General features: G+C 46.8%; 1 protein-coding gene across 1 annotated transcript in view; it reads right to left on the reverse strand.

Moving 5' to 3' along the window:
- Positions 1 to 26,618, reverse strand: part of CDHR2 (cadherin related family member 2) — a 156,421-nt gene that overhangs the window by 81,853 nt on the left and 47,950 nt on the right. Inside the window, exons 6-11 of the mRNA XM_088465411.1 lie at positions 25,783 to 25,858; positions 25,007 to 25,128; positions 22,348 to 22,578; positions 18,640 to 18,795; positions 18,314 to 18,478; positions 6,957 to 7,018 (exon numbers count right to left, since the gene is read on the reverse strand). Of these exons, the coding sequence (XP_088321537.1) occupies positions 6,957 to 7,018; positions 18,314 to 18,478; positions 18,640 to 18,795; positions 22,348 to 22,578; positions 25,007 to 25,128; positions 25,783 to 25,858 (812 nt within the window). The remainder of the gene's footprint in view (positions 1 to 6,956; positions 7,019 to 18,313; positions 18,479 to 18,639; positions 18,796 to 22,347; positions 22,579 to 25,006; positions 25,129 to 25,782; positions 25,859 to 26,618) is intronic.

The raw sequence follows: 26,618 nt of genomic DNA on the forward strand, positions 1-26,618 counted from the left end.
GGCTGGTGCAAATGTGCGCTGGTAGTAATGATGGCTACTTATGCAAGCAGATGGATGGGCATGCATGTGTGATGACTTCTCTGGATCAGCCCATAAAGGAGTATTTCCTCCTGCTACTGTAAATCATCAGTTGAAGTCTACAAAACCTTAGACCTAAATCCAATTTAAAGCATTGCTGATATATTTATTAACCCTTATATTTATAGTGGCGGTATATTCTGGTGCACTTTACAAGTAATAAAACAAGACTGGGTATTAGCAGACAGACAGACAGGTCATGTGGAAAATTTGCTATGCAAGGATGTACAAATGATAGTTTGTGAGGCCTGAAACAAAGCTTCCAGCTTTTATAGGCTCTCAACCTCCAAAATATGTGTATTGGCAATGTTGTGTAGCACAACATAAAAAATATCTGGTCATCAAATATGGTCACTTACAGTACATGGCCACTACTGGATGTTGCTTTTTGATTTTAGAAGGATATTACCTTATAGCTTGTAGATTGCACTGTTATTATTATCTACAGTATGGTGAAGTCATTCCATTAGTAAGCATTTTAGTAATAGCAAAGCACACAGCATCACCTACTGGCTGATAGAAAGTGCTGTTACATTGTAATTTACTAATTTTAGAAATAATTGGTCCTTTTCTTATCTCCCAAATGTGAAACTCATATTTCACTGTGTCTCATATTAAACTACACAAGTCATGTGGTCGCACTCAGGGCCTGATTCAGAGGCGTTCGCAAAAAGCGAGCGCTCGCTCTGAATCAGGGCGGGCGCTTAGTTTTTAAGTTGCGCCTCTTGGCCGCTCGCACAGCTGTGGGTTACCACCCACAGCTTATGCGAGCGGCCATGATGATGGTCGCGATGGTCAAGACCATCGCGACCATCGGGCTTGCGACGAGACCCTTGTTGTAGGGTCTCGTGGCCGCAAGCTCCAGAGAGCTTTCGGCTCTAACAGAGCCGGAAGCTCTCTCACTGACATCACTGGTGATGTCAGTGAGGCCGCCCACAAACGACAGCTGCCCCTTTTGTAGTGAGTACCGGAGCGAGCATTTTGCGCTCGCTCCGGGGCTCGCGCACGCCGGGCGTGCGCACTTGCCCACCATCGACCCGGTTGCGAGTGCACAGCGCTTGCGACCGGGTCTGAATCAGGCCCTCAGTATGAAGTGTGGATGACTAATAAGCAGGGTACACACCTGGCCAGCCTATCTAGCGATTGCTAAATACATACACACAGGGGTGTATCTATAATGGGTGCAGGGTGTGCGGGGAACACGGGCCCCTGGATCCAGGGGTCCCCGCACCGCACACCCTACACCCATAGAATTACTTACCTCTCCGGAGTCCGGCGCTGTAAAAACAACTGGAAAATGGCCATCACGGCCATTTTCCCGTCATTTGCGCATGCGCAGTACAGGGAAAATGGCCACCACCGCCATTTTCCCGGTGACCAGCGCATCCTCTATAGACTCTGGGTGCACTCTAGTGTCTGGTCGTAAGCCCCGATGGTCGCGATGGTGATCACCATCGCGACCATCAACCTGGTGGGTCGTTTAGCTGTGGGTGGTAACCCACAGCTTAACTAACGACCAGGAGGCCGCACTTCAAAAATTAAGCGGCCGCCCTCATTCAGAGAGAGCGATCGCTTCTTATGACCACCTCTGAATGAGGGCCATTGTCTATACACACCAGTCGATGCACTACAGATATATCGCCCGTTCAATGGAATGGGCGATCTATTGGTCAGTGTGTACCCTGCTATAGAGTCTTATGCAAATTAAAACTAAAGACATTATTTACATGTAGCTCTTAATTTGACCAGCGCGTATTATTCCTGGTACAGAATAAGTGCCTAGTCCTGCTTCCAGTGCAAGTGAATTTACTTTTTAAACATTTTTGTGTTATATTCTAAGCACTATGACAATACACAATTAAAATTCAGTTATATCATTCTGTAATGTAGTAAACAAATTCTGAATTCCACTAAGTTTTTTATGGTGGCTAGGTGGGTGACTATACAGTATATACTGTATTAAAATATTAATAATAATAATAAAAATAATAATATTACCAATTGTATTTGGCAATGTCCCCGGATTCCCAGCTTTTGGCTGCAGGTTAAGGCATATGCGTAGGCCTCCTTGATACCTGTTTTTGGCACTTCTACCAGAATGTGCTATCTTTGGGATCAGTGCTCGAAGTGGAAATTTTGAAGTGGGAGTATGGAAATTTTAATTGAACCCCACTTCCCAAGCTTTAGGGATTTTGATAATAAGATTCAGTCTCTGCTTCTATCTAAACCCCTGCACCTCTCACTGTGTAGTGCCTTCTCCCACCACCCTGCATCTCACACTGCCTACTTCCGTCACTCACACCCTGCATCTAACATTGCCTACTCCCCACTCCCACCCCGTGCACTCCACACTACCTGCTTCCCTCTCCCTCACTACCTGCTTCCCTCTCCCACACACTGCATCTAACACTGCCTACTCCCCACTCCCACCCCGTGCACTCCACACTACCTGCTTCCCTCTCCCTCACTACCTGCTTCCCTCTACCACACGCTACACCTAACACTGCCTTATTCTTTCTCCTTCTGTCCGCCAGCTGGCAGTGGGCTCTCGCGGGCGTTGCATCATCAGGCAGGGACACTTTTGATTAGCGCTGGGATGGAGCGCCGGGGAAGTTGCGAGGGTGATTTGTACCTAGTGCCGGCTGTGAACCAATCACAGCACGGACCGGCAGCCAATCAGAAACAGCTACATGGCTGATTCTGATTGGCTGCTGGTCCGCAAGCCATGATTGGCTAATGGCCACCGCCAATTAATCTCTTTATTTGGCTGCCGATCTGTGATTGGTTCACGACCAGGGCCGGGGATTGTGTACTGTCGCCAGCGCCGCATCTTTTCTGCCATTGGCCCGCCGGTACCTGTCACTCGATGCCTGCCCAGCGCTGTTTAATGATGTGTCCCCAGAGGGACACATCTCCACATAATATGGAGGAAGCTTCTCTATTGTTTCCATCGCTGCAGAAGGGGTTGCTGGCTGAAGTGGCGGTATGGCATACCGTCGTATACCGGCTCACTTCGAGCCCTGTTTGGGATTCTTCCTATTGATTCTGGTATCACCTCTGGTGGTAGGCATTTGTTGACGGCTATTGGAGCAGTAGATCGTAAGGTCATTCTTCAAACGTGGAATTACCAAACTGCGCCTGCTTTATCGTTATTTAAGGCCGAGCTTTCTTTTACCTATTCAGAATGAACTGAGTTAGGGGGAGGGTTAGGGGTTAGGGTTAGGCACAAGGGGGAGGTTTAGGGTTAGGCACTAAGGGAGGAGGCAGGGGTGTTTCTTGAGAGGAAGGGGCCTGTGTGCAGTCTTATAGACTCTGGGCACTATAGTGTGCCCAGAGTCTATAGCACATGCGTAGGTCACTGGCAGCCATTTTCCCTGTACTGCGCATGCGCAAACTACGGGAAAACGACCGCGGCAGCCATTTGCCAGCCGTTTTTTTACAGACGCAGACACCGGAGCCGAAGTGGGATTCCAAAAGGTAAGTTTTATGGGTGCAGGGTGTGCGGTGCGGGCCCCCCCTGGACCCTGGGGCTCGTGTGCCCCGCACTCATTATAAATATGCCCCTGGGAGCAGGGTTAGGTTTAGGGTGCGTAGAGGGGGAGGTTAGGTTTAGGCACTAGGAGGCAGGTTAGGTTCAGGCACCAGAGAGGGAGTGTTAGAGTTAGGGTATGGAGAGGGGTAGGGTTTTGATACCTACCGACAGGAGTCGGTATCCTACCCTGTCGGGATGCCTGCATCGGTATTCTGACCGTCGTTATACCAAGCGCCGGCCTCCCATACCCATTCCATATTATACGTCATACGAAGGTATGTAATAATTCTGACATATACAGGACCAGCAATCCCAGTAAGCCGTTATATGAGGCTGTAGGACCGTCCTGTCTGAGCTGAATGTTTTTATTTCAGATGTGAGCTCCATTCCAGATCATTTGAGCAAGTCCAGGGAGCAGCAAACGGACCTTGCACTGCCCTGGACATATATGTACAAATTGGTCTTCTTATGCACTGGATAGTATATTATTATACAGTATTAATAATTGATCCTATAGATGGTTTATATCAGTACATTCCTAACAGTGCATATTTTCCAGATCTCCAAGTTGGTGCGCAGGTGTATTTATTACTGGCTCACACATTTTAAAAGATCAACAGGTGGTGCTAATTATTTAATTTGTGACACTGAGGGGATCTTAAAAACATGCAACTTCAGTATTTTATGCTGTCTATATTGTGGTCATCATGGTGTGGACTGGGGAGGGGGGTTTCCAGGCAACCAGAACTCCCACCCCTCCTGTTTGCCTATGACCTGGTTCAGAACCACTGGAACACTCTCCCTAATGACTAATTAGGCAGAAATAATTTTTTGGGGTGAAAAAGTACATAGTGCTGGAAAATGGGTTAATTGATGTGGAACAGGTATATGGGGGTGCTATATGAGTGGGACAGGTGTTTTTAAAGATTGCAGATGGGTTTTAGAGGCGTATTTTGAAGGTTTTTTACAAGTGTTTTTGAGACACAAATATATACTTCTAGGAATTTAATGCTCCCTCAATTTAAACAGAACATTTATTTTGTAAATAACACATGCTTTATATCATTATTTGACTGCTTTTTAAATATGCATATAACAGCCATTTGACACATTTTAAGAACCACTTTGCCTTATTTGGGGGGTACCTACAGACAGATTTCACCATTTTTACTAGGGATGTGCGCTGACCCCCATGTTTTGGTTTTGGATCTGTATCTATAATTTGGGCCTGTTTTTGTTCCTACAGTATTATCAACCTTAACAACAATCATTTTCAGGCATTTCCAGGCATTTTTAACCACCTCACAATATTGATTTCACTATTTTTCACCAATATAGGCCAGCGAGCTGGCTGGCTAAAGTAAGCAACAGAGCAGCAGCACAAACGCACGGCAGTTTAAAAAATTTTAGGACATCTATGAAACATTACCACACAGCAGTGGCAGACAGGATGGCAGTTTAATAAACTATAATAATATCAGTCGGCAATGCCCCAAATTGTGCAAAATGTAAAGGAAAGAGGTGCAAGATGGACTTGTCCCTCCCACCCACTCTTATGTGGGATATTAAAAAGGACATGCACAGTTTAACAAACCAAGCACTTTAGCCACTAGGACTGACACTTTTGTGGCTGAAGTCCTTGGTTTGTTTGGGCCCCACAAAACATTTTTTGGAAGGACTACCTTCAATTATTAAGGAGGAGGTTGATGACGAGGGTGTTGGTGGTGGAGATTGCATGTGCTGATCCTAACTGCTGGTAGCTGATACTGGACTGCTTGCTTTTAATTTACAAATGATTATAATTTTGTTAAACAAATTGCATGAACTCGCTGCAAATGACGTAACAGGGAGGAGGTGCCTAGATGGTTAACATCCCTTCCTCTGCTAACTTTGGAACAGATGCCAAGACGTTGCTTTTCTGGCTTTCTTTTTATCACAAGCAAGAACTGCTGCCACTGGTGGCTGATTTACGCAAACAACATCCTCCTCAGCGTCAGACAGGACACAAATTTTCCCCTCATCCTCCTTTTGCACTTCCTCCACACTACAGTATGATCCTCATTTTCTATTATTTCACCATTTAATACTAGCACAGCCGTCATGGCATCAGTGATCCTGCAACTGGGTGACAGCTGTTATACTTACTTCCTCTATCAAAGGATTGTTTAATAGTCAATTGTTTTTTTTTAATTACTACAATAGTAGTATTCTGTGTCCCTTTCTGGGATGAAGATCCATCCCCAGCAGCAGCAGCAACAGGTGTAGCACTCAAGGATCCTCCTGAGGAATCACAGATAGGAAAGGAGTCAGCCATGCTTATGAAATTGGATGCAGCAGGACTACTTCCGATCACGATTGAGGATATTGATGATGCAGGTGTTGATGGTGGAGATTGCAGGCGCTTGGATCTAACAGAGAGAAGGGAGCAGCTAGGTGACACTGGAATGATTGTTACATTTTTAGCCAAAGTTTCTGAATTTTGCAAACACTTTGGAATTTGATTAATGCGCTGCAAGTGACGTAACAGGGAGGAGGTTCCTAGATTAAGGTCCTTACCTCTACTCACTCTTGCTTGGCAAATGTTACAGATGGCTTGACAACTGTTATCCGGATTTGGGTGGAAATAATTTCACACATGAGAAGTGTTTTTTTTGTATTTTGCCCCGGCATGACTAAAAACTTTTTCACACCATGGGCAACAACTGTCACCTGATTTACACAAACAACATCCTCGGCATCAACAGCCTCATCATCAACATCCTCATCATCCTTGTTAGCTCCAACTACAGAAATATCCTCCTCATCCTCCTGGTGCAATTCCACAGAAGCATCCTTGATTTCTACGTCAGCATGTTGATTCGTGCTGCTCATCCCCACATTTGCAGTGGGCACACAAATAGTGGCAGGAGGATCCTCTTCAAGTACAGTATTACAAAGGTCAGGCTCACACATGGCAACTGTGTACACACTTGGACTCTCCTCGGGGATCTGTGACTTTTCTGAGTACACAGTTGGTTCATGTGCCTTAGCAATTTAAATTTTTTTGACACATATCTCGCCAGGACAGCCCGTTTTCGCTTCGGCTGTCCCGGCACCAAATTTCTACTAAATAATGAGAAAAAAAATGCGATGTTAGGCGAAATATATGTTTGGAGGTATATAAGTTAATTAAATATCCCCCTATGTATGTCATTTTTGAATGATGGCTGTTTTGTCAATTTGTTGCTGTACTGGATATTTTTTGATTAATCTGATGCTTGAATGAAAAACATAAAAAAAATAAAATAATAATAATAATAATAGTAAGAATGTTTTCAATATCCTCTTAGCCACTTCATATACTTACATGGTTTGTGGCAACAAGCTATAGGTAATTCTTCCATAATCTCCAGAGTCTGGGTCAGTAGCCTGAAACACAAAACACATGAGTGGGATGGCTATACATTATCATAGTAAGTCTTTATAGCTGGACATTTCATACTTGTTACTAGTACTAAAGCAAAGCTCTTGCTGACACATGAACAAATAATTACTGGACCCTAAAGAGATCACCATATAACCAATATCAAAACTGTATATGTTATTGTACTGGGAGTACAGAAAATGGTTGCTGAAAGCCATATTGTTGTGTGGTTTTATAAATGTATCAGGCAATAGATAATGGGCAGACATTAGAAGGTGGTCAAACATTGCATAAGGTGTAAAGTTCTCTGTGGCCAGATATACTAATCCTGAGTCAACATGTGTTACCTTCAATTTAGCTGAGTACATACACCATAAATAGTCTGAACTTTTCAACATTCATAATTGAGGCAACAGTGACCCGTACTGTCTATTAATGTATATGTATATTTCCAAACATGACCTTTATACTTGTTAAACTGCTTATGAAGGAGTTTTTCTCCTATATAAACTGTCATTTGTCAGTATACATTCAGCCTACAGCCTATAGCCTGAGCCTATGCTCGATGTACGAGATCCCAGGTTCAAACTGTTGGAGAGGCTCCTGGGAAATTAAACCATTTATGTTCTGAGCAGATGATCTGACAAGCAAGTTAAGTGTTTATTATACTTTACTCTCTTTCTTTTACTTTGTAATAAATGTCTTTTTAACTGATATTTGTTGTGTGGCTTGATTAACACCTTTGTATGCAAAGAATCTTATCTCATTCCACCGAGAACAGTTATTAACATGGGACACAAAGCAAAACATATAAGCAATGTTTCGGATATTGTTTCATTAATAATGTACAGCAAAAAAGGTTAAAAACATCTGATTGTAAAGCAAAATAGTGATTGTAACTCTACAGTATCTCAACTATCTTATTATGTCGGGACATAATTCATGCTATATGTACTGTACTGAGAATAATCAGGAAAGAAGAACTACTTGCAAACTTTCAATGAAAAGCTGTATAGAAGCTTGTTAGCGCTATAGAAGGGTAAAGAAATGTAATGTATCTTTCAACGATTCTTAATAAACATAACATAACAATGTGAAAGCATTAAAATAGGTACTGAGGGGCCTATTCATCAACACTAAAATAAAGTTTTTAAGGACATTTTCCTTAATTAACGTTATCTTAGTATTCATGAACACACTTAGGGCCTGATTCAGAGCCGCTCGTAAGCGGCCGCTCGTTTGTTCCGAGCGATGTTTGCCCAACTGTGCATGCGTACGGATCGTAATACGCATGCGCGAACCAGTCAGTGCGGCCGAAAATCGTTTGTTCGCTAAATAGCGAATGACTGCTATTTGGAGTGACAGGAGGAGGCGTATGTGGGTGGTAACAGGGGAAGGTGCTTGAAAACGGGGAGTGGAGATCCGAACGCAGGCGTGCTTAAAGGTCAAAACGGGCGTTTTATGGGTGTGAATAATTAATACAGCAGCGTCATTGACCACGTCACTGGGTTATTTTATAGTCAGAACTGCTCGCAAGATTGTGGTAGGAAAAAACAACCACAAGAATAGCGAGCAGTTCATACGCTGGTCGATGTACTCGATTAATCTAATAAATAGCGGACATGACGTAGGATGCGAGCGGCCAGGGGGCGTAGTTATTCAAAAGACGACCTCAAGTTTTGTTCGCTCGTTCAGACATGGAGGCGTGAACAGACCGCAAAGAGCGAACGGTTCATTTGAATAGCCACCCCTTTTTTCTGAACGAACGACCGCAAATAGCGTCCGGCTCTGAATGAGGTCCCTAGCACAGGAGATATCACTGATATCTCCTTGCTAAGTCCCCCTGCATTAATTTCCACACTCCCCATACATTAGTATGGGGATATGGAAATTATGGTATTCATCAAATTCCGAAAATTATGTATTTTCAGAATTTGATGGTGTTACCATACACCACTGTGAGGTGGCATATAGTAGGTAACACTTACCTGCTCCCAGCTGGGCAGGTCCCCCAGCGTCTTCCTCTGGCGCTCTGGTCTCTCCTCTGGAGGCTGCTGTGCGGGCAGGTAAGTGCTGGACTGGTGAGGGGAGGGGGGGGACACAAACTTACCGCATCTGTAGGTAGTGCTGCGCATGCGCTGGTTTTACAGATGTAACAGCGCATGCGCAGTACGGATTCCAGCTGCGGTAAGTTAGAGCAGGCAGGGATAACTATCTATTTCCCGAAAAGCTGTCATCGCAAAAATGACAGCTTTTCAGAATAGATAGTTATGGGGAGGAGGAATGATGAATTTCTCCGGTAATTAGGTAGAACTCCATGTGAGTTCTAAACCTAATTACATCCTTAGAAACTTTAGGAATGATGAATAGGCCCCTGAGTGAATTACATTTTCCAAAAAATGAATGTTACTACTATATTTTTTCGCCATTAGGGTGCTTTTCTGGAGAAGCTACGTGTGAAGTACAATTCATACAAACACCTGGAAATAGAAAACCCATTCTATTCTATGTATCCATAGCTATTTGTGGTCATACCTGTGTCTTAGCGCATTTTCATTGCTGCAATGTTTTCTACATTCTACTCTCATAGCGTCGCACCACACTTGAAAAGTCCATAGACCCCTACCTACTATATACTCTCATACCTACTATGGGTCATCAAGAGCAGTTTAAAAAGCAATGTCCTGGATTTTTCCATTGATTTCTATGGCCCAGTGGATAACCGCCCTAAGCTGCAAGTTTTGTGGCTGAGATTGATATACAATCAGCATTCAGAAGGAACTTTGGTATATATTTAGACGTAAACTTATAAAAAGCTTTTCTTCAGCATTTTAACTGGAGAAAACCTTAAATATAGAGAAATATTGTTTCTCTATATTTAGTATATAGAAAAGTAGTGTTCCCTCTAGCTCCGGCGGCAGGCAGGGCGCCGGAGCTAGAGAGGGCAATGTTGTGCGCGCGCCTTAGGCGCGCGCGCGTCCGAAAAGGGGGCGTGGTTACGAAAAGGGGGCATGTCTATAAGACGCGTCCCCCTTTTCGTCATACTTGGGGGCGTGCCCGGCGCTTACAGACATGCCGGGCAGCCCCCAAGCGCTGCAGAAAGGGAGAAAAGACCGGGTCACCACATGTTTGTCCACCCGCGGGACACTGCGTCCCGCGGGTGAGAACGGCTCCCGCAGGCTGTTAGGGCAGGGCGCTTTTTGCCCTCCTCCTGGAGGGCAGGGTGCTTTTTGCCCTCCAGAAGGAGGGCAGGGCGCCGCGCCCCGCTAAAACAGCCTAGCGGGAACACTAGAAAAGTGTGGCAAAAACAAGAGATATGGTAAGAACTTACCTTTGTTATCTCTGTTTCTACGAAGTCCATAGGGTCCACAGGGTGACCTTGGGGTATAGCTGGATCCTGGATCCTCGGGCACCACGGAGTTAAAGCTTTCAGCTGCTCCCAGGATGCACTTGGGTCCAACCTCCCTTATACCCCGCCCCCGAGCCACAGGCACCTCAGTTGGTAAGCAGCCCAGGCCGGAGGAGGAGACGAAACAGAGAGAAGGAAGACTGGAACACACAAGAACCATACTCACAGAAATGGGAGACGGAAAACCGGTGACCAGTCACACAGCCCATATGAAGCCAGGTGCGTCAGGGCGGGTGCCCTGTGGACCCTATGGACTTCGTAGAAACAGAGATAACAAAGGTAAGTTCTTACCATATCTCTTGTTTTCTACTTCAGGGTCCATAGGGGTCCACAGGGTGACCTTGGGGATGTCCCAAAGCAGTCCAACTAAGGGCGGGGACGCTCCTGTGCTGATAGGAGAACCCGGCGCCCAAATATGCATCCTGAGAGGCAAAGGTGTCAAACGCATAGAACCTCAAAAAGGTCTGAATGGAAGACCAGGTGGCCGCCTTACAGAGCTGAACAGCAGAGGCGCCACGTCTAGCAGCCCAAGAGGGACCCACAGACCGAGTGGAATGAGCCTTAACAGAGGCTGGAACAGGTAAACCCTCCTGCATATAAGCCTCAATAATAACAGAACGAAGCCAACGTGCTAGAGTCTGTTTGTTGGCAGGCCAACCCCTCTTGTGAAAACCAAAGAGGATAAACAAAGAATCCGACTTCCTCACAGAACTAGTCCGGTCCACATAAACCTGGAGTGCACGGACAACGTCTAAGGAAGTCTCCCCAGCCGAAAGATCAGGCGACTGAAAGGCTGGTACAACAATTTCCTGAATAATGTGGAACCTGGAAACCACCTTAGGCAGGAAATTAGGACGAGTGCGAAGCACCGCTCTGTCCTGATGAAAAATCAGAAAAGGGGGACGACAAGAAAGCGCCCCCAAATCTGAAACCCTCCTGGCAGAAGCAATTGCCAAGAGGAAAACAGTCTTAAAAGTTAGCCACTTGAGTTCCACTGACTCCAAGGGCTCAAAAGGCGGACCCTGTAAGGCCCGAAGAACCACCGCCAAATCCCACGGGGCCACAGGTGGCACAAAGGGAGGCTGGATTCTTAAAACTCCCTGGAAAAAGGTGTGTACGTCCGGCATAGCAGCGATCCTGCGCTGGAACCACACCGACAGAGCAGACACGTGCACCTTCAGTGAGGAAAGACGTAATCCTAAGTCGAAACCCGACTGAAGGAAAGCCAAAATACGCGAAACCCGGAACACCTGGGGATCATATTTTCTGGCCTCGCACCACTGAAAGTAAGTGTGCCACACTCTGTGATAGATCCTCGCGGAAGCAGGCTTGCGCGCCCTCAGCATGGTGGTAATAACGGAGCTAGAAAAGCCCCAAGACCTCAGGACGGCTGTCTCAAGAGCCACGCCGTCAAAGATAGTCGACCCAGATCCGGGTGAAGACAGGGCCCCTGAGACAACAGGTCCCGCCGTTGAGGTAGGAGGAACGGAGCGTCGATGGACAAGCTCCGCAGATCGGAGTACCACGGCCTTCTGGGCCACGCTGGGGCCACCAGGATCAGTGTGCCTCCGTCCTGTTTGAACTTGCGCAGGACCCAAGGCAGCAGAGATATCGGAGGGAACAAGTAAGCCGGTTGAAACAGCCATCTCACCGACAGCGCGTCTATCAGACTTGCGCCTGCGTCCCTTGTCCTTGACCCGTACACGGGCAGCCTGTTATTGTGACGGGACGCCATCAGGTCCAGCTCTGGCAGCCCCCACTTGTCCACGAGTAGTTGGAATACCTCTGGATGAAGCGACCATTCCCCGGGATGCACGTCGTAACGGCTGAGGAAGTCTGCCTCCCAATTGAGGACTCCTGGGATGAAAACTGCCGAGAGAGCTGGAAGATAGCGCTCCGCCCAAGCCAGGACGCGGGACACCTCCGACATCACAGCTCGACTGCGAGTCCCTCCCTGGTGATTGATGTATGCCACCGTGGTGGCGTTGTCTGACTGCACCTGAACAGCCCTTCCGTGAAGAGCGGTGCCGGACGACTGCAGGGCTCTGTATACTGCCCTCAGTTCCAGGATGTTGATGGGAAGAATCGCTTCCTCTGCCGACCAACGACCCTGAAGTGACAAGGAGCCTGTCACCGCCCCCCAACCCCGGAGACTGGCATCTGTCGTGAGCAGAACCCATTCCGGGATCCAAAAGGGGCGCCCTTCTAGGAGATGAGCTGTCTGCAGCCACCAGGCTAGGGACAGACGCACCTCCGAGGACAACACCAGCATCTGAGAGCGGATCCTGTGTGGCAATCTGTTCCATTCCGAAAGAATCAGCCCCTGCAGGGGCCTGGAATGGAACTGGGCAAACTCCACCATGTCGAATGCCGACACCATGGACCCCAAAACTCTCATCGCTGAGTGCACCGACACTCTGCCACTGCTCAGACAGCCGTGAATCCGCAGCTGTAAGGAGGAGACCTTCTCTGGAGTCAGAAAAATCCGTTGCTGATGGGAGTCCAGCAGGGCCCCCAAATGAACCATCCGCTGTGATGGGATGAGGGAGGACTTCTTCCAGTTGATCAACCAGCCGTGCGCCTGTAGACAAGCGACCGTCAGGTGGAGATGCTGGATCAGTACCTCCGGGGAGCTTGCCAGCAAGAGGAGGTCATCTAGATACGGTAGCAACCGTATCCCCTGGCTCCGAAGGTGAGCCGCCATGACCGCCATCACCTTGGTAAATACCCTTGGTGCCATGGAGAGACCAAAGGGTAGAGCCCTGAATTGGTAGTGGTTGTGGAGAATAGCAAACCGCAGAAACTGTTGGTGCGATGTTGCTATAGGCACATGGAGGTAGGCGTCCTGGATATCCAGGGAGACCATATAATCCCCCGGTTCCATCGCCAGAATGATGGAACGCAAAGTTTCCATCCTGAATTTGGGAACCCTGAGAAACCTGTTCAGGGACTTCAAATTGAGGATGGGGCGATGAGAGCCATTGGGTTTCTGCACCAGAAACAGCGTAGAGTAATACCCCATCCCACGTTGAGACTGTGGTACGGGTATAATGACCCCCGCCGTCAGCAAGGCGTCTATGGCTTCCTGAACCTGCAAGGCCTTGGTTTTGTCCTGAGAAGGACTTGTGCAAAAAAACTGGCAAGGCGGCCTGTGCCGAAAAGACAGTGCGTACCCCTGGGAGACCACTTCTCGCACCCAGGCATCCGTGGTGGTATTGTGCCAGCACTGGGCGAATTGAAGAAGTCGGCCTCCCACTCTGGGGTCCCCCAGAGGGAGGCCCGTCCCATCACGCAGAAGGCTTATCTTCTGGCTTGGAAGAAGGGCGCCTAGCACTCCAGGCTTGCTTCTTTGGCTTTGAGGCAGTCTTGGGTGCGGACTGCCTCGGGAAGGACTGACCCTTTGCCTTGCCCTGAACCCGAAAGGAACGAAAGGCCGAGCTCCGGACCTTAGCAGGTGTAGTAGCTGAAGGGAGGAAGGCTGACTTGGATTTCGCCAGGGTATCTACTATTTTGTCCAGGTCCGGACCAAATAGTAATTCTCCATTAAAAGGTAAGGCCTCCAAGCCTTTCTTTGAATCCGCGTCTGCTCTCCAAGACCGCAACCACAAGGATCTACGAGCAGACACTGCTGCCGCCGAAACCCTAGAGGTCAACAGGCTAGCATCCAAAGATGCTTCTCCAATGTAGGAGGCGGCATCTCTCATCTGTCCTAACAACGCCCTCTGGACGTCCGGAGCTTCATCCGTAAACGCGTCCTCCAAGGCGTTGGCCCACCCCTCAATGGCCCTGGCCACCCAGGAGATGGCCATGGACGGCCGGGCTACCGCCCCTGAGTGAGAATAAATAGACTTTAAACAAGTCTCCACCTTCCTGTCCGTAGGATCCTTCAGCGAGGATATAGACGGCAATGGCAAAGTAGCACTCCTGATGAGGCGTGTTACATGGGAATCGACTGCAGGCGGAGTTTCCCATTTCTTACAATGCGCCTCCGGGAATGGATAATTGGACGCCAAGCATTTCTGTGGCAGGAAACGCTTACTGGGTGTCTGCCAGGCCACCGCCATGTGATCAGTCAACTGATCAGACAAGGGGAACACTGCAGAAGTAACCTTAGCTCTTTTAAAACTAGGATACCTCGACTTGGGAGCGGGTGCCTCATCCTCAATCAGAAGAATGGCCCGCACCGCCTTAACCAGAGCCCGCACATTGATGGAAGACTTACTGTCTACCTCCTGGACTGAGGCATCTGAGGCTGAGTCATCCTGCACCTCACCATCGTCCGAGGACCCCTCAGAATCCGGAAGATGCGCAGCCTGCGCCATGACTGAGCGTTTAGATGCCCTGGAGGGCACGTCACTGCGCAACATCGACTGAAAGGCCGAAGATGTTGCCGCCAAATCTTGGACAGTGTGGGAAAGCGCATCCACCCAGGGTGGAGGAGTTGCCACAGGAGCCTGAAACGGCACCACAGCTTGCTGTGCCACAGGGGTGGACTGAATATACATTGGCAACCCTGCATAGGGACCAACAGGCTGAGACCCCGGGGGAGTCTGCAATAATTGTGGGACACCCGGGGAATGGGGGATGGCAGGCTGGGGCAACGCCCTAGTAGGGGCGGCAGTCGGGACCGACAGACGGTCCGCGATGGACACCAGCACCTGGGTAAACATTGCCCACGGTGGCTCCTGCGACATGGGAGGTTTAGACATACCAGGGAGCGCCTGGCACTGTCTGCACAGGCCGTCCTGTGACAAATCCTCCCTATCAACTCCTGCAGAACAGCGCCTGCAGGAGAACAATACCGGAGCCCCGGAGTGCTCAATCTCCTCCTCGGACATGACGTTGGAAGAAAACGTGCGCACTCACCCGTGTGCTGGACAACAGCCCACAATATGGCACCGTGTAGCACACAACTGTATGTGACGGACCTCACAAATACGTGATTTATATAGGTGAGGTCTGTAGAAACACCCTTCCCCCGCACACCTGTAGGGCTTGTAGGAGAAGGAAAGGGATAGGTATAGGCTGACAGTAAGTAGAAAAAAGACACAGACAGGCAGCTCTAGCAAAAGTCACATACCATGCAGGAAGATATACTCACTGCACCTTTCCACTACAATCAACCTGCCCAGATTCAGTGTCTGGGAGGGCTATAGTGCTGTGTACACTGTCCTTTTGCAGGGGAGAGGTACACAGGGGGACCGGTCCGCGTGCTCCCTGAGAGTATCCACGCTGCCACAGAGAAAATGGCCGCTGGAGACCTCAGAGGAGGAGTGGTCGAGTAGCTGCAGCTCAGCGACGCCAGACTACGAGCTGAAAGGCGCGCTGAGCTGAGGGGAGGAGCCGCTAGACAGGGAAGGCTTCCTCCCCTGGCTAGCATATTAACTCCCGGGTTGCCGGCATCCCGCTTGCCGCTTAATTTACCCTGGTGGTCTAGTGGCCTGGCGGGGTATGCCTCCGCTGGAGGGGGGGCCCGCCGCCACCGCTAGCGCCCCCGGTCTGTCACCTAGAACCGGGGGCATAGGACTGCATTTGAAAGGAACCCGCGCACCGCCGCTAATCAGCGGTGCGCGGCTTACCTGATCTCCCCGGCGTCTTCCGGCAGCAGTCCCGGGGGAAACCAGAGTCCGGCTAGTACAGACTCTGGCTTCCCCCGCCGCGATCCCCAGTTCAGTGCTGGCGTCGCGGCGCCAGCAGGGAGAAGGAGCGGCAGCGTGGGTGTCTGTACAGACAGCCCAGCACTGCCGCTCTGTAGAAAAACTGTAGTAAAAAATAAATAAATAAATTTAACTAAGTTAAATAAAAAATTAAAAGCTTTAGGGGGCTGCTCCTGCAGCCCACCCCGCAGGGTGACCCGACTCCGGCCGGGCACCATCTAAAACTGAGGTGCCTGTGGCTCGGGGGCGGGGTATATTGGAGGTTGGACCCAAGTGCATCCTGGGAGCAGCTGAAAGCTTTAACTCCGTGGTGCCCGAGGATCCAGGATCCAGCTATACCCCAAGGTCACCCTGTGGACCCCTATGGACCCTGAAGTAGAAATCAGCGATTTCTCCATCTTTTAATTTATTTGTGCAGCCTCCATAGATTTCAATTGTGCTGTACACAAACTCTATTTATATAGCTGAGATGAGCGATGCTTCTCTCAAAAACATAACAGCATTTCTGGATAGCGTTATGTCTCCTGGCACCAGAGAAATGCAGGAAAGAGACATTTCTCTTCCTGCTTTCTCCGTTGGGACCTGCTCTGCACATGTGCTAGGTTCTGACTTATGTTGCCGTCTTTCGCTATTGCAAAAGAAAGCAAAATGTAAGGGATAGATTTATCAAAGGTTGGACAGAGTTAAAGTACCAACCAAACAGCTCCTGTAATTTTACAGGCCGTGTTTGAAAAATGACAGGAGCGGATTGGTTGGTACTTTGGAGGAGATGTACAGGCCGGTTAATGGGCGGTAAATGTCCAGGCCTGCTTCACCTATTATCACGGTGAAGCAGGTCCTGACCCTGCCCACATGTATTATTACTTGGTTTGCTGAAGTAGGAGAGTGCTAATTCACCTGTCCGGCAAACTGCACTCTCCCTCTTTCGGCTGTGTAACCGGCGCTTGCATACATTCTTCTCATACACCGATCACTTTCTTCCAGCGGCACCCGCGGCTTTGTTACAAAAAAAACTTTATTGTTTTTATATGCACAATCCCTGGTTGTCGGAACTGTGCTATGTGGTGTCGAAGTCGATAGCTGCACTTGTTGAGATGGTCGGTGCTACTGACCGTTCAGACATTGCCACACCAGATCTGCGCCCTATGTAGAGTGATGCCAATAATGGCAGGGGCGTTTCTGATCACTTCCCTGCATCACTACATGCAGGGAAGCGGTAACTGCAGCATTAACCGTGCGCAGCTACCGAAATTACAGTTAAAGCCCACTCATACATCTCTCCCTTTATCTCTCTCCACTTTATCTCTCACCAAACTTTGATAAATCTGCCCCTTAGTTACAACAGCCTATATCGCATGGTTTGTCCTGGCAGGAGTTTTAATATAAATAGTACTCTGTAAAATATGCAAGAAAAGACGATGATTATTAATTTAACTTCTGCAAATTTTACTAAATTGAGCCCTTTCTCTTTGTGAGCACGCTGCTATATTATAACATACTAGACAGACTTTGGCAAATGTGTGTGTGTGTGTGTGTGTGTGTGTGTGCGTGTGTGTGTGTGTGTGTGTGTGTGTGTGTGTGCGTGGGGGGGGTGTTGTGTGACACACCAAAGTCTATTTTGCCTCTGAATGCAATGACTTGAGCTCAGTCACATAGGGCCTGATTCAGAGGTGGACGTAATGCCGATGTTTGCGATGTTGACAGGGGAGTTGAGAGTTGTGCTGGGCCCAAAGGAAGGGGGCATGGCCTAATTGCGGGAGGCCACGCCCCTTTAGGATAAAAAAAGGTTTTGCAGCGCGGCTGAGGGGTCTCTGTGAGCAGTGTGATCGCTTCCCCCCACATTAATAGAAGACTGCTGCGGTTGCTGCTTAGCAGCCATGAGCAGTCTCCCACTGCAGCCCTGCTGTGAGGTAAGAGGGGGGAGCGGCGCCAGGCCCCTCCAGCAAGCCCAGGTCCGGGTAATTAGTACCCGTTTCCCTCCCCCCTCTTGGCGCCCCTGAGTGTTGAGCGATATATTTGCCTTAATATAAGCAGTACATTTTGCCTTCCTCTCCTCATTTGTGCTGCAGGCTCACATTTTTGCTATTTTTACATACAAAATATGAAACATTTAAAATTATATTTACATTTGCTTTGAGTGCATGCTATTGTCCTCTGTTATCAGTTATTTTAGATTCTCTGCCCACAAATGCATATCATTCATTGGTTCACTCTATCGCTTTCCTTTTACTTACTGTAATAGTTCCAAGGACGGTGCCAATAGAACAGTGCTCCTCAACCTCAAGTACATATGTTGGATTAAGGAACTCAGGTGCGTGGTCATTTATGTCTATTAGTTGGATGGTCACAGAGGCAAAAGAGCAGCAGTCTTGCAGATAGCCAGTGTCATTGGCCACAACCTGTTGTAGAAGCACCAGAAAGCAATATAAAGGCTTATACCACATCAAACACTATGTCAATAATTTAGTTAATGTATTTGTCAATAAAGTTTTCATCCTGATCCTCAATTGTAAAATGATAGCCCAGAATTGATGTGTCATCACCCGTTACCATACTGTACCTCCACATGCATGACGTGTACTATCTCATAGTCTATAGCCACAGAGTCCTTGACCAGGATCTGCACCTGACCGGTGTTTATGATTCGTTGGGGGGATACTGTAAAGCAATCAGCATTGTCTCCTCTCAGGTACAGGTAGAATGCACCATTTTGGTCCTGCAGATGCAGAATGTAAAAGGTTGAATATGAACAGATGCAGCAGGGATTGTCTTTACAGGTGACATTAATGTAATTTATATAACAAAATCATTCATTAACTATTTCTATATTATATATTACCTTGTGTACATGAAATATATTTGTTTCCACTCTATGGTCAGCCTTTTCAACTGAATTTAATGTTGAGCTATAGCGCTTCTATGCATAAACTGGTTGTATAAAAAGTATACATTCTAAACATATATTTCATGGATGTCAGGTCCTTTATTTGAAGAAAATAAAACAAAGGGGATTTGATCAAAGCATTAAGCCTGCAGCCCAGCATCAAGGGATCCCATTTTTCTGCAGGGCCCTAACACTAGCATATATGCCTATCATTACATTGCAGCTAAATGTACTCACCTCCTAGATACAGAGGGGCACATCTATACAGGGGCTGGCTGTGACCCACACCCAACTAGGCCTTTATAGCCTTATTTGAAAGCTGCCATGATAGCACAAGGCAACATTTTTAAACAAAACAGATGATGGGCTGCAGGCTTAAATGCTTTGATCAAATCATGACAAAATCCCCTTGGTTTTATTTGCTGCACATACATATAGATTTGCAGTATATTATTGTTAGCGCCATTAGCAAAAGTTTTTCTGTTTTGTATACATTTATGGCATTAATATTGCCATGCTGCTGGTACCGGGCTTATTTCTTTCTGCTTTATTTGAAGAAGACTGATTCTAAATTACAATTTACTTTACAATGTAATACAAATTAGATCCTAAAGAACTAAATTGCAAATATAACCACTATCCGATGTCTAAGCATTAGCTAGATCCGTTCTGTTTACCTGTATGTATATAGGGCCTGATTCAAAGTTGCTCGTAAGCGGCCGCTCGTTCGTTCCGAGCGATGTTCGTACAACTGCGCATGTGTACTGGTCGTAATACGCATGCGCAAACCAGTCAGTGCGGTCGAAATTCATGTGCTCGCAAAATAGCGAATGCCTGCTAATTTGAGTGACAGGATGAGGCGTTTGTGGGTGGTAACAGGGGAAGGTGCTTGAAAACGGGGGAGTGGAAATCCGAACGCAGGCGTGCCAAACGGTCAAAACGGGCGTTTAATGGGAATGCATAATTAACAAAGCAGCGTCATCGGCCACGTCACTTGGTTGTCTCTTAGCCAGAACTGCTCGCATGATTGCGGTAGGAAAATGCTACCACAAGAATAGCGAGCAGTTCATACGCCTTTCGATGTACTCGATTAATCTAATACCGGAGATGACGTATGATGCGAGCGGCCAGGGGGCGTTTTTCTCAAAATAGCGGCCGCAGGTTTTGTTCGCTCGTTCAGACTTAGAGGCGTCAACAAAGAGCGAGCACTTAATTTAAATAGCCAGCCACTTTTTCAGAACGACCGTCCGCAAATAGCGTACGGCTCTGAATCAGGCCCATAGTCCTCTGCTTTCCGCATTTCTCAGTTCAAAAAACTGGTGAGAGGCTGCAACTAGGGGGGAGGGGGCTAGTGGTCATGTGCCACGGGTGTCGTATTTGAGGGGGCGCTCTGCTGCCGGCTACTTCATACAGTAGGGTATAATTTATTTTTAAAATGGCAGATCATGGTGCCGCTCAGGCCCGTGAGTCACAATTAAGGAATGCAGGGGAGGTGGGGAGGTAGAGGGGGATGGCTTTGCTCCAGCAGGAACCAGGGTACTTACCGGTACCTGGCAAGTTTCCCCAAAATCACTGCCGGTTATTGTCCCAAGCAAAATAACTTTTGCTTGGGACAATAATCTTATCAGAACACCCATCCTACTGATAATTCTGGTGGATTACACCAGGACTCTATTTTAGACCTCAACACTATAGCAATTTAGAATTTACACACCATTTATACATGCACAATACTTACACTATAGTCTTCTCGCGCATGCCTGACACCCGGAAGTTACACTACTTAGTAGGCCAGCCACCGTGGATCATACTTGCCTACATTCAGCTCCCTCCTTCCGAGAGGGAGCTGAATGCCTGCATACTGTGGGGGGGCGTGGCCGGGGCAATAGGTCCATATTGGGGGCGGGGCCGCATGATCACATCATCGTAGCCCCGCCCCCTCCTCACAATGCCAAAAATAAAGGCACTGTGAAGCAGGGGGCAGAGCCACGATGACGCGATTCAGCGCAAATCGCGTCATCGGGCCACCCCTGCTGAGGGGGTTTCTAGCAGTAGTCCGGGGGGGCAAGCGGCAGCCGGGAGGCTTGCCTATCTTCCCGGGGGGTCGGGAGCGGCACCTGATATTCGGGAGTCTCCCGACCAAATCGGGAGGGTAGGCAAGCCTGCTGCGGATTCATGTGTATGCAGCACCGGCGGTTTAACCCATACAGACTGAAGAGTCCCTAGACGCAGTGTGCGGCACCGCGTGCAGCATGCTCACTGGGGGATTGTTCAAAAGAGGAGCAGAAGCTGAAGAAGGCAAGTTTGTATGGGCTCAGGCTTAAGTGACACATGGTGGTGGGGCTGGAGAGTGACACATGAGGGGAGCTGGGCTGAAGTGGCACATAAGGGGGCTGTGTTATAAGAAGCATTAATATGGCATAATGTGTTACAAGGGGCATTACTGTGAGGCATAATGTGTTACAAGAGGCATTACTGTGTGGCATAATGTGTTACAAGGGGCATTACTTAGTGTGGTATAATGTGTTAAAAGGGGCATTACTGTGTGACAAAACCACACACCCTTCTTGTGAGCATGCACACCTTTGGTGCGCGCAGAAGGTTCTCTTTGTTTTTTTTGGGGCAAGGTTGGACATTGTAGGGACAGGGAAGGGACAGTGGACTCAATTCAGACCCACTCGCTAGATGCGTTCGCACGCTAGATGCATATGCAAACTTCAGCAAGGCGAGCGATCACACAGCAAGGCATTAGCACGCCCACTATGTCTTAGCGTGCGATCTCATTGTGTATGCAGACGCCCACCAGCCTGTTTTAAGATGCCCACTTACGCACGTCATCTCCAGGAAGTGTATGCAACCATCGGTACATCGTGTAACATCGGAAGTGAATGCAGCGCTTGTGGCTGACCATACCCTACCGCAAGCACTGCGAGTGCTTCAGTGTGAAATGCAACCAGGTGACGTGTACTATGACGCTGCCTCTTAATTATGCACGCCTCTGAAACAGCGTTGAGACACCACCCACAAACGGCATCTCAAGTCACTCATTTATGATCGCTCGATTTGTTATGCGTACGTGCACTGCGATGCATATGCATGCGCAGATCGCAAAAATTGGCTGGCTGCGTGCGAACGCATCCTAGCGAGCAGGTCTGAATCGGGCCCAATGTTTGCAACAGTGGGAATTGACAAATTTTTTTAAAAGGGCCTATGCACATTACACACTACATAAAACTCTTTTTACATTTTATATGACATCCTGCTCAAATTATACTATACATGCATGTTTCTGATGATTTATGTCTATACGTATGTGTGACGGCATATGGTGAAGATGGTGAACTGATGCAGAAATGGAAGCAGACAGCATGGGGAGATAAATACCTTGTCAGGATCATTCACAGTGATGGTAAGATTTGCCACTGGAACTCGGACAGAGGAATGTTCCTCTATTTCTCCATAGAAACTTTTCACAGGGTTTGCGGTGAAATCACACTCAGTCACATCGCAATTGTAAAACTGGGGTTTGTTGTCATTTACGTCTAGAATACGGATTGTAACATGTGTGGTGGTTTCTGCAATTTGTCCACTTACATTTACCATAGTTTCTCGGGCCTGTGGGAAAGAAATAAATTAAATTAAAAAAATATATATTATTAAACTGTATAGTATTGTGGTTCAGGCATATACACCATAATATCCACAATTAGGTGGATGTGAGTGTTACGTGATTTACTGCCTTCCAAGCATGTGACTTCCACCTGATTGTGTGAAATGGGAGTATCTATTGCCTTAGGGCTCATTCAAGACAAAGAGGAGTTCAGGGCGAAAAAAGTCCCTTTGGTGACCCTCACCCTCATCCGCCTTTTAAAAAAAACATATTACTTTTTTTGTGTGCACTAAATAAAAGACAACTAACTTATAGTATATGGTAGTTTCTCTGTAATGTTGAATCTCTGAAGAAGTTAAGGGCCTGATTCAGACTTGGGAATAGAGTGAGATATCTCTCTCAACTGATCATCTTGGTGAAACCATGCAGCACTGCAGGTGGGGCAGATTTAAAATGTGCAGAGAGATGTAGATTTGGGAGGAGTGTTTCCAAACTGACATCTAAATTGTAGAGTAATAAAGCTGTGCAGTATTTGTGGGCCACATGCAAAAGCAGACAGTATTTACCCCACATGTAAAAAAAAATTATGTATTACACCCCTTGCATTGCAATATAGTTTGTTCAGGTCACAGTTGAGAGAGATATCTCACTCTATTCCCAAGTCTGAATCAGGCCCTAAGTCTCCCTGGGAGACTATAGGAGATCACATGGTACAAAGCTCACTCCAAGGCCCTGTGTCACTCCAACGCATATTCATGTCACTCCAGCTCATACCCCCTGTATCACCCCAGCTCACTACTCCTCTATGACTCTGTGTGACTCCTGTACCATTTGTATGTCCAGCTCATGTCCCCTGTGTAACTCCAGCTCATGCCCCCTGTGTAACTCCAGCTCATGTCCTCTCTGGTACTCCAGCTCATGACTCTGTGTCACTCCAGCTCGCCCTTCTGTGTGTCACCAGCTCACTACCCCTTTGTCACTCCAGTGACCAGACTTAAAGGTCAGGCTGATTAGACTACAGGAGCGAGACTTGGTTATTTGGCTTTATAAAAAGGTCTGCAAGAATGTCACTGGGTAATTGGAGCATCACAGTGCTCTACAGATGTACCATACAGCCTGATAGAGATTAATACCTTTTCATATTAACTGCTGTTTATCTTCTATCATATGTTTCCTTTTATCTCCAATAAAACCTACTCTGGTTTGGAATCAACATGTGGACTAACCTCCTTGCTCATATATACGCTACGCACCTAACAACTTGAAGGCATCTGCCAATATTCGAAAACAGAGCCTATTCACAGCTGAGCAGCTCCTCTTCACCTTGGCAAAGTCATGACATCACATGCTGCTGCAGATAATATAAAATCCAAGGATCCAGGACCTGAATGTTGTCAGAGTCCACCCAGTACCAAAGGAGGGGGATATGGTTCTCGCCAACAGACAGTAGTACAGCAGTCACTTTTAGCCCTGTCTGTAGTGTCAGGGCTAGCCGGGCAGTGGCATCCCCTGCATCCAGCTCCCCGGGCAGCTGCCCAGCCATCCTGTGCCGGGTACCAGTACTGCACGTCATGGGAACATTTATATTGCCAGTATATCAATGAATGCAGTATACAGTTTATCACTATTATTATTCTTATTATTGTTTATGTATAAGCCGATACAAAGATTTGCAATGCTGTAAAGTGGGGAAATAGCGCATATAATAAAGGAGTAGAGAGCCAATAAGCAAGATTGGGAAAGAACCATTGACCAATCCCTGCCTAGATTAGAAGAAGTTTACACTAGAAGGTGTGTTTCAAAAGCAAATAAGATTGTTGCTGTCTTTAGCAACCCGTGTCATTCTTTGTTCTCTTTATTGCCTTTAGGTAAGCGTTTTAGGTGTATTGGGTATCGAACTAGTAGACTGCAGATGTTTTTTTCCTGCCGCTATTATTAGTTTAAATCTTAAATTGTTATTGTACTTTTATGTAATTTTATCTGGCTGTGAGTTTTCTTCCACCACAATTTTGCTGATACATTTGTAATGTGTATGTGATAATAAATTTTGATTGATTGAATTAAGCATAATGCTGTGCGTAAGACGTAATAGGTAAGGAACATAATCTAGTGTTGCATGGAACATGAAAGATGCATGATATAATGGATGCATAGCTAGGTTAGGATCCCATAGGGACCCAGGCAATGAATACACATATGCTCCATCAGAGAAACATGGAAAACATGCACTGCTGGGGTTCACTGAGGACTGGATTTGGGAACCACTGGGCATATGTATTCAGAAGGCAGAATGAGATGGACCTTAATTTGTATTAATTAAGAATATTAAAAAGATTCCTAGACATGGTATATCTGATTTCTTACATTACAATATGTTACCTTAAACCACTTTACATTCAACGCAAGATATAGAACATCCAAAATAAGACTCACCACTACTTCCAGTATAACCTGCTCATCGTTATCCAACAGAGCCTCACGGTCTATGTGTCCAGCTACACTTATTTCTCCAGTCTCACTTATGTTAAATAGAGGTAGACCAGACACAGAAGAACCTGCAGACAAACCAAAGCATGCTGAAAATCCCTTACCCTACATTTTTCAATAAGTTAGATCCACAGTGAATATCAGATATAAGGGACTGATTCAGACCTGAACGCTCTCTATGGGCGATTGTCGCCCGTCTGCGCATGTGTAGGCATCGCAGTGCGCGTGCACGGTCCAGTCACTGCGATCGGGAATTGTGCGCTCGTAGTACACAGACTGGACACTACTTTGAGTTTGTGGGTGTTAACAGGGGAAACTGCTTGTGAACGGGGGAGTGGTGCTGCAAATGCAGGCGTGTCTGGGTGTCAAAACGGAGTCTTATGGGTGTGTGCATAATTATCATGGAACCATCAATATACACGTCACTTGGTTATATTTCAGTGTCCAGTGCTTGCGGTGGGGTAGGGTCTACCTCAAGTGCTGCGTGCAGCTCCGATGGTTCTGATTAATCATACACTTTCTGGAGATGACGGGTGCTAAAAATGAAAACTGGGCGTCTCTATACTGGCGTGCACTCGCTCTGCCGTCGCTCTCTAAGACATAGAGGGCATCCTTACACCAGACAGCTCGATCGTGGAATTTGCGTACCCGTCCCCTTCTGGATGCGAGCGATCGCTGCTTAGCTTCCGGGTCTGAATCGTCCGCTGAGTTTGTATACTTACCTTTAATGGAATATGAAATTTTATCATTGATTCCTCTGTCTGGGTCAATGGCCAAAACGTTCAATACATGTAAACCCTATATAAAAGCAAATGAATAGTAAAGTATCATATAGGACCTCACTGAATATTCCATTTGCATTTCTTCATATACTTTACATTCTGTACCTGATGTATCTCGTACTAACCATGTGAGTTAATTACATTAGTCAACTGGATTGATTTACATGGACATGGCAAAAGACATCACTCTCTGTGAAATTGCTACTAGGTCATTCATTCACTGCTGTGTGCGTGTAAAAGAACAATTAATGCCATGTTCGTTCAGTAGTACAAATACTGGCACAAGAATGTCCAGTATAATAATAATTTAATATTTTAAGCTTTAACAAGGAATTCCCTCTCACTTTGCTTCATTGAATGTGAAAGGAGTATTATCAATACATGTTCAATGACAAGGATAATGGAGTCAATAACAGTTTCCTAGAAACTGACCATGGATAGGATATACAACAAAAGAGATGTCTTGCTCACTAGCTACAGAACCATTAAGACAAGAGACCTACATTTGAATCATATAAAATTTACGGTAAGTAGTTCACTGGCGCTCTCCCTCTTATATATAAAATTCAGTTTATACCAAAGAATTAAAAAAATAATGACTTTAATTCAGTGCATAACCTCTAACAGTGAGGCAAATAAGAGCAGGAAAATATGTTAAAATGGAAGCATAGATAATAGACAAAAATACAATAAAAACGTTGTTTAAAAAAGCAATTTCACAAATAGTGTTCAGTGGTTAAAATATTAGTTGCGTATTCACTTTGTTCAATAAAGTG

Source organism: Taudactylus pleione, unplaced genomic scaffold, assembly GCF_031769625.1.
Source record: "Taudactylus pleione unplaced genomic scaffold, aTauple2 ptg001990l, whole genome shotgun sequence".
NCBI lineage: Eukaryota > Metazoa > Chordata > Amphibia > Anura > Myobatrachidae > Taudactylus > Taudactylus pleione.